The sequence below is a fragment of the Corvus brachyrhynchos genome, unplaced genomic scaffold (genome assembly GCF_000691975.1).
Source record: "Corvus brachyrhynchos isolate BGI_N302 unplaced genomic scaffold, ASM69197v1 scaffold115, whole genome shotgun sequence".
Taxonomy (NCBI): domain Eukaryota; kingdom Metazoa; phylum Chordata; class Aves; order Passeriformes; family Corvidae; genus Corvus; species Corvus brachyrhynchos.
The window spans coordinates 8614343-8623361 of record NW_008239553.1 but is presented as its reverse complement, the minus strand read 5'-3'; the positions used below and the strand labels follow the sequence as shown (position 1 = coordinate 8623361).

The window sequence follows — 9019 nt, the reverse complement described above, 5'->3', positions numbered from 1 at the left end:
AGGAAAAGATCTGATGAAAGGAGAGCATCTCAGTGGGACTCGTTGTTCCTTGCAAGAGAAGACCAGAGTACCAGGATTAATAGCTGCAATGCAGATGAGTTCTGGGCTGCTCCAGCAGGAGTGATGCTAATGCTTTTTATGTTGTAAGACTGCCTGTTATTGTCCTTACATGTGGTTTTTTTTGAGATAGCAAAGACTTCTTAGCTCATCTCATTCTGGTTTGGGGTAGCATCCTAGTAGCAAAGCCTTACCTTTCCTGGTTATATTTCTTCAGTCTCTTCACTTGTGAGATTCTTCTATGTGCTGATTTGTCTCTTTCCTAGGGCAACTCTCGTGATGTCAGGCACAAATGTCTTGTTTTTCAAATTCTTGTAGTCGAAGCTCTTTATAAAGTTAAATTAGTAATTTCTTCCTGTATTACTTGCACCTTTGAAATTCTTGTTGAGCTGTCCAGTTTTCCCACTGAGCTGTCTCTGGAAAGCTGTGCAAATTTTCAGCTGTTTTGATCTTCTCTTCCCAAGCTGATCTTCTCAAGCCTTTAGGGAGGGAAACTAAAGAGCAGCATCACAAATGCAACCGAAGCACAAATATTGTGTTGCCTTCAGTGTATCTAGGCTGAAATCATACTGGCTTCCGATAATTTGCTGGGACTTTGTGTTAATACTTTTCAATCATTTCATGACCCCCCTAACACTCTCTTCCTTGGATGATATTAGTTTGCTTTTTCAAAAGTAGGGCTGATATTTTTTCTGCACTAGTTCTGATAATTTTGCCTTATTTGTGTCCTGACTTCTGTTCAACTTCTCCTAAATTAGCCTTGTCTGTGAATTTCATTACAGTGCTGTTTACTTCCTCTTCCTGCTCTCATGAAAGATGAAAATAGCTTTAAACCTTTGATGTTCATGCATCAGACAACAGTCAGTTTGAAAATTGTTTTCTTTTTATTTTACATAATCTTGTATTTGAGTCTTTAAGCCAAGTAGCTTGGCAAAGAAGAAGTAGTATTTCCTTCATCACTGCCTTGGAAGGTAGCACTGACATTTCTTTCTCCCCACAAAAAGATGATGATCTGCCTGTGAAGCCCAGGAAGGAGTGGATTCACATGGACAATGTAGAGTTTGAGAAGCTGGAATGGATGAAAGATTTGCCCTCACCTCGGCAGAAGAAAACCAAAAAGGTTGGAAAGCAAAAACTGATACTTTGCGTGTTAGTGTCTGGATTATGCTTCTCAGCAGTAACACTTTTGAAGGCTTCAAAAATGAGTCCTCTGGCTACTCAGTCTGTAGGATTTCATCAGGTTGAAAGATTCCCCATTTTCTTTCACAGGATGGGATGATACATGATCAGTTCAGTCCGTAGCACTCAAGAGAGCTAGGAAGTGAGAGTCTAGCCATTGTAATCTGGGATGAAACAGGTAAAACTGAGAAAAAAGGAAAGATAGGAGTGCTTTTTTTTTTAAGAGTTTGAGGCCTGAGGAGTTTTTGAGCTGCCATCTTCCAGCAGGTGATGTAAAAAGTGTTATTTTAAGGGATGAATGGAGTGGACAGCAATAGAAATAATAGTTTTCTCCCTCCACCCTTTTGCTGTAGGGAATGCAAGCTCGATTCAGTTTAAAAGGAGAATTGATTCCCGCAGATGCTGATTTGCCAACACATCTAGGTTTGCACCACCATGGAGAAGAGGCAGAGGTAGGTGGGTGTAATGTAATAGAAAAGGTACACACATTTCTGTTTCCTGTGTTTGATTGGTAGATTCCTTTTGTGTCAAGCTTTTTAGTGACAAAAAAGCCCCTTTGAAAAGTGCCTTTTTCTTGAGAAACAAACTCCTGAAGACAAGTTGTGTCTGCATGCATTAACTGCATTACTTCCAGAAAACTGTTGATGTTTTTTCTCTTTAATGCTGTTAAAGTTCTGTGGTGTTGGAAAAAGGTGCACGTACTTTCTTTCCTTAAGAAGTTCAATTTTCTCCTGTGACATCTAAGATTAGAATCTCTTTTGCAATTGCCACAAAGTGGCAAACAACCTTGGCTTGCACTTTATCTTCTGTTACGCAGTATGTTACAGTTAATCTTATTTTAAGGAGCCTGTTTTTACCTGTAGCTGATGGGTGTATTTGGTTTCTTTGTTTTGTTTCCCCCTGCCGTTTAGAGGGCTGGTTATTCTCTGCAAGAGCTCTTTCATTTGTCTCGCAGCCAAGTTACACAACAGAGGACACTGGCTCTGCAGGTCTTAGGTCGTATTGTTCAAAGGGTAAGTCACTTTATGGAATTCCTCCCCATAATTCAAGTTTCTGGTGAGTCAGGGTCCAGATTCTCTGATACTAGTTGTTTGTTTTTTGCTGTTCAGTGAAGATGAGCAAAGTCACCAACAGGGCATTCTGTTTCACTGAGGATCCTCACTGCTAGATAAGCTAAATGTTGGGATATAACAGAGATGCAGGTTTCTCTGGATGGTTCCAGAGTGTTGTTCTTCCAACAAGTTGTTTCAAGTGCTGTTCAACAGCAGTGGTGTGATTTCAGTTCTCTTGTTAATTTGGATGCAATTGGGTTTTTTTAACGTTACTTTTGTGACAAACCTATTCTTGGCATTGACCCTTTCACTCCTGTTGTCTGAGCCAGCTTCATGATGTGCATTTTCTGTAGGAGGTGAGAAAGAACTAAGCCTACTCACAGAGCAATGTGCCAAGAGCAGAAAGCAAAATGAATGCTTCTGTGCACATTTCCACCTAACTTTTGGGGGAAGTGCTAACATTCCCCCTAATGGCACTGGCGGCAGAGAAGAAGAAACATGGTGGTTTTGAGAAGGGTGATGGGGCAGAACAGGATGAAGTCAAAAGATGGGTTTAGACTTTAGTAAGAAGGGTTTCTTGCATTAAGGAACTGTAGCTGTGTGCCTCTGTAGAATGAATGGAGGATAAAATAAGAGGAAGAATAACCTCCACACAGCTTAGCAGCTTTACAGTCGAAGTGGAAGGAGGCAAAGATGCAGAATGTTGAGATGTGACAGCCCAGAGATGTATCCAGCTGAGATGAGACAGCCTTAACCCTGGCTCTGTTTGGCACACTTTCCAGGCCAGGGCTGGAGAGTTTGCTTCCTCACTGAAGGGTAGCGTTCTGCGTCTGCTGCTTGATGCTGGCTTTCTCTTCTTGCTGCGCTTCTCCCTGGATGATGCAGTGGATAATGTCATGGCAGCATCTGTTGGTGCTCTCCGGGCTCTGCTGGTGTCACTTGATGATGAGGTAAAACAATCATTAAGAGCTTGGGTTTGATTTCATGCTGAGCTGTTTACAGGAATCAGAATGAGAAGACATGGTAAGTAGCTTGAGCAAAGGTTTACTGGATGTGTTAGCTTAATGGTGAATAGAGTGCCATTGCTGTGCTTTGAGACAGATCATGGAGTGTGTTATCCCAGTTTGAGAGATTCAGGTATCTTTTTTCCCTCCTGTTTGAATTAGCTCTGTCCTATGATTAAATTCAGTGCATGCTGCTAAGTTTCTTCTTCTTTTGGTATCTTTGCAATCTGGATCAGGCCACTATTAATGTGTGTGCCGAGTTTTTTTTTTTTAATATGGCCTTTTATGTTGTTTCTTATTAAATAGTTTTTCTGCTTCTTAACAGATTAAATATTCTCCACACTTTCCCTTATCCCTCATAATAATGCTCTTTTCTTTTTCTCTCATTGTCCATTTTCTGCTGTTCCCATGTGTTTTTGTAACACTGATACATACATAATTTTGCCTTTTCATGTGTTTATTTTCTCATTGATGCTTTTCACCTGTTAGAAGATTAAGACTTCTTTTAGATGTTCAAGGCTGCTAGACAGTCTGGAGCAGCCAGATTAAGATGTACTCCTGGTTGGACAGAAGCTGTTATAGTCTGTTATTGGCAGAGCATGCTGTGGACTGTGTTGCAAGTTCCTTCCTTGAGAGCTGCTTTTGTGTTTGACTGCAAAGGGGCTGGTGATAGAAGAGATGGGGTAGAAGCCCCCTGTGACTTCTACCAGGCCTGTAGAGCTATCCCTAGTGGGAGGCAAGAGAAATGAAGCAGTAGGTAGCTTTCTCCACATTTTGCTGCTCTTCTATCTATGAGCCTAATGAAGTTCTGCTACATGAGGCCTGCCCACCCATTGTAGGTAATTAGTACTATGAATCAGCTTCTTAATGTACTTTTCTCTCTTCTGGTGTTACTCTGGTTTGTAAGTGTTGGCAGTGCTCTGATTTTTCAGGTCAAAGCTTATGGCGTGATGTCTTGTGTAAGCAGGGCTTGCTGACTCTTGCTGTCAGAAGCAGCACTCTGAATGCTGTGTCAGTATGTTCTCTAACTCATAGAGTCCTTCCTAGAGTCTTGTTTTGCTGAGTTTCAAAAGGTCTCTGAGAAAGCAACAGGGTTGGAAGCCTGGCCTTCTGCTCCAGGATTTGTAAGACAAATAGGATTTATCTGCACTATAAGCACAGAAGATCGGCACACATAAAAATCGTGCTGTCTGAAAGTTTTGTTCATCCATCAATGGCTATGGGAAGGAAGCAACTTTCTTTTTGTTTCCTTTGAAGATCCATCTACTTCATCTTAGTTCTTTTCCTTCTCTTGGTGGAAGGAAGACTATAGTCCCAAACTGTATTCCAGATAGACTCATGGCTTCACCCCCTCAAGTTAGGCCTCTTCTGACCATGCCATTCACCCACCATCTTTAGTTACTATTGTGATGGGGTTTTTTTGGTTTTTTTTTAGTGTCTAATAATAGCTTGTGCTTCCTTGGTACTTGGCAATTGAAGTCTACCACTACTTTTCTGACTAATGTGGTATTTGTTTCTGATTGTGGGTGCAGGAAATGGAAAATTATGGCAGTTATTAAGCAGTGCAAGCATTTGATTTGGCTGTCTTTCATATTCTAAAACATTTTGGGCGAAGTAGGTCTGTTATGGGAGCAATCCCCTCTGAAGAATTGAAACTATTATCGTAGTTGTACTATTACCATAGAACTTGAGAGTATCTGACACTGTCATTAGCTGTGAACAAAAAAAGAGGGCTTTCTATTTGCTTAAGCTGAGGGATGTTCAAACAAAAGTGAAGCAAACATGAACAAATACACCAAGCAATCTTTATTTTATCATATGAATTTTTGCGTGATCTTTCTGTGTTACTTGTGACCTAAGTTCCACACAGGTTCAGAAATGGGAATAGAGCCAATAAATACCAAATTTCAGTTTAATGCCTAGAGCCTTGGTGGTTGGTTTATTTATTTATTTATTTACTTATTTATAATCTTAATTTTTTTCCAGCTAAACTAAATTTCTGTTATCTATGTAGTGAATTTTAATTCACATTGCGGTAATTCTTTATAATGGTGTTCCAAGTCTGTGTGTGTCAGGCTAAAATCATTTCCCTGAAAAAGCACTGAATTCCACTTGTACATGTTTAGAATACCTTTTATTGTGTTCACATTTTCTTGGGATTATATGGGAATCAATAAAGTATTCCATATTCAAAAGCATCCCCGAAAAGATTTTGTCCTTGTCTTTTTGTTATTCTTTGTGAGAATTTTATTTTATATGCTTCAACATTCCCTATAGAAATATCTTGATTGGACTTTCTCATGGTACCAAGGGATGGCTGCATTCCCCTTTGTCCCTAACAATGAGGAGGAAGAAGAGGAGGAAGAGGAAGAGTTAAATGGAACAGAGAAATCTCAAGATAAAAAATTAAAGGATGAAAACAAGCCAGACCCAGATGTGGCCCGATACGATGTTGTAAAGGTAAGCACAGAGTTAGTTTCTTTTTATGAAGGTAGGCTCAGCACAGTGTAGTGTGTGCTGTTGAAACACCTACCCTCCTGTGCATGCTGGACAAGAACATTCTGAACAAGAATTAGAACTCATGCCTGGCTCTTGGTTGTTATGTTTCTGCTATATATTACCAGGAGGATAATTTTATCGGTTTCTAAAAATGTTGAGACTTGACTTGTGGGACTTCAGTGTAATTAATATCTCTTAATTTCCTCTCGGGAGTTCAGCAACAAACGCACTGATAAGACTTGCTGAAAGGCTGCACAGAGACATGACTTTCAGGCTCATTTACTTGGGTTAAAAATGAAAACGTTCCAGCCGTTATTAAAATGTCTGTATGCACTTTCTTAAAGTTAAACAAGAATATTATAGCTAGATAGTTCAGAACTAGCAGATTTGTACAGTGATACTCTTTTTTTATTTGACATAAGGTGGCTACTTACCATTTCCCTAAATGTCATATTTGCATTTCTCAGATTAAGAGTTTTATAGCATTCAGAAGGAATTCCTCCCACATTTTAAGCCTAATCCCATATTTTTGATATGAGATCTAAAAATAGCAAACTTTGTTATCTCAAACTCAGCCTTGGTGGAGCAAGTGCACCCTGCTGCAATCATTAAAATATGTGATCACATCACTTATTCCTTGTGCTTGAGCTTGTGTTTGAGTGGCATGTGGTCTAAAAGCATCACTGGGTGAATGAATTCCTGTACTTGGGCATTTGGTCTTGTTTAGAGGCTTCATGATTTCAGATGTGTTCTGCTAGGTGTGGGGCACTTTTTAAAAAATGTAACGAAAGAGTTGTAGATAGACAGGAGATCAGTTAGTGATTCTGTAAGCAGTTGCATGGTTCAGCATAATTCAGCTTGTTCCAAGCGGCCTGAGCTCAGAAGGTATTTGAGATAAAATTCCCCTCTGTTCCCATTACTGTGCAGTTCCATTTCACACCTGCTTATTGGCTGTTACTACCCAATTGTTCCACACAGTTGGAAAAGGAGTATTTAAACTAGCTGCTGAACATGGTCAGGCCTAGAGTTACAACTTGCTTGGCTGCAAATTTTTAAAAGTATCAGTAATGCGAACTCGGGTATTATGGATTTGCCTTTTCCCAGAACCAGGAATGCATCACACTGTTCGTTACGTAAACTGATGATTTTTTCCTGGCACCGCCGCTGATCATAAAAAAAAAAATCTCATCATCCCTATGCATCTCTTTTCTTACTGCAAAATAGGAATTCCTGTCTGTTCTCTGTTTCTGTCAACTTCCTCTGACATGACAGGTACTATCAGACGGAGTGCTGCATTAGCTGGAGGTGGTGTCTAGCCAGAATTATTCAGGAGCATGAGAACCTTCTTCACCAGCAGTAGGTTTTAACAGTCTTTTATAGGGAAAGTTATTTCCCTGTCATTTAGAGTTTTATACTCTGGGAAACACAAGTATCCAAACTCTCCATTGGTCTGATTCAGAACAGAAGTTCAGTTGTTCCTGCTCAGTTCAGATAACTCTTGCTCATTTGCCAGCATAGTTGCAAATCCACAGAAACTTATTTATTTCATGACTGCTAATTTTAAAACAGTCTCTGCAGAAGATGTAATCTGCTTTTGGCTTCCAGCAACTGAAGTGCAGAGAGTACTTGTTTAGAGCATAATAGGTTGGTTTTTTTTTTTAACATCTTTCAGGGACTTTTGAAAACACGGATCCAGCACCGGCTGAGGTACATCCTAGAGGTGGTGCGACCTGTTCCAACAGTAGTTCTGGATATACTGCACATCCTCATCCATATAGCAAGGCACTCCTCTGAGGCGTGCAGCCAGGTAAATCTCCCACTGTATAGGAGCTTGGGAATGATAGAGAAAGGTTTGGAAAGGGGAAGAAAGATCAGGTGAAGTTATGGCACGGAGATCAGACAAACATGTCTGTTTTGCATGTCTTCTGCATGTCTGCATAACTGCATACCTTTAATTATTTGTGCTCCCTTCCATTTCTCTCCAGCTGCTTGACTGTCCTCGGTTGATTGAGACCATTGTCAGGGAATTTCTCCCTACTCAGTGGGATCCCAAAGTGGCTGAACCAGGGTTTTTACTTACCAGTCTCCACGGAGTTGCTTGCGCCAGTGCTATGAAGTTCATCAGGGTGTTGGCATCTGGAGGCCGAAATGCAACAGCCAGGCTGGTGAGTGGTTCTTGGAAGAGCGCTTCCGATTCCAAAGGCCTTTGTTCCTTATGCCTTACTTTCTAAGTAAAGACAGAAGACTAACTGGAGGTGACTCTGAGCTGAAGCTGAAGAAATCAGTGTGAGGAAGGTGCATCAGTGTGTTTTGAAGGAATTGTTGACAGCGTCGTGATAATGATGCTTCTCCTAAATAATGGTAGAAGAACTGTGTCAAGCTTTACTCTGCTTTTTTATGGTTTGCATAGTGCACTCATGCAAAAGTCACAGAGCCTAGCATGGTAATACTGACCAGGAGCAGATGTTTAGAGCATGCATTGATGTGTGCTGCTCTGTACTCTCCCATGTTTCAGTGATAGGCAGCATAAGACTGTATAAACCAGGGACATAATCAACTATCCTTTTGTTTTACAAAATTAATTAATTAATTAACTCTGAGATAATTTGTCAGTGTTTTCAGCTCCTCTTAGCTTCTGGACAGGTTTTCCACTTCAGAGATAATTGCATTCCCTCATATAGGTTGTCATGCTGATACTATAAGTGCATGAAATCTACCAAGAGCAGCACTCATTACAGTGCAAAGAGCACTTCTTAAGGGTTTTGCTTCGGTATTGTTAACAGCACCTAACAAATTGACATCCAGGAAATTGCTAGTATCAACAGAACACCAGCCTGTGCTATAAAATATAGGGAATAATGATGGATAGTGGGATATTTAAAGACTGTAAGTGGTACTAGGAACATAACAGAGTAAAATTCAGATGTTTTTCTACTTCAGGCTTTGTGTACTCCAGGTATTTCAAGGCATGCAAAAATTGCTTAGAAGGTTCCTGACACTCAGGCTTTGCTGCTGTTACACTCTCATATGTTCTGTTACATGCACTTAAACGTGGGAGTGGAAAATCATAAAAAACTAAAGCAGAACCATCAATGTAGGAATTTATTTTAGCTAACAACAAAGTTCTTCCATCTTCCTCCTGGAAGTAAATTTGACTTTGTCCTCTGTTCTGTAGGAGAGGTGTCAGAATTTATAGTTTTGACTCATCATCTCCTTTGCTTTCTTGCT

The 9019-nt window shown here is 40.2% G+C and overlaps 1 protein-coding gene across 1 annotated transcript in view; it reads left to right on the top strand.

Annotated features, from left to right (window-relative positions):
- Positions 1-9019, top strand: part of RPAP1 (RNA polymerase II associated protein 1) — a 39099-nt gene that overhangs the window by 14052 nt on the left and 16028 nt on the right. The window contains exons 8-14 of the mRNA XM_008639688.2: positions 1062-1177; positions 1590-1688; positions 2148-2249; positions 3071-3238; positions 5570-5752; positions 7464-7598; positions 7777-7956. Of these exons, the coding sequence (XP_008637910.1) occupies positions 1062-1177; positions 1590-1688; positions 2148-2249; positions 3071-3238; positions 5570-5752; positions 7464-7598; positions 7777-7956 (983 nt within the window). The remainder of the gene's footprint in view (positions 1-1061; positions 1178-1589; positions 1689-2147; positions 2250-3070; positions 3239-5569; positions 5753-7463; positions 7599-7776; positions 7957-9019) is intronic.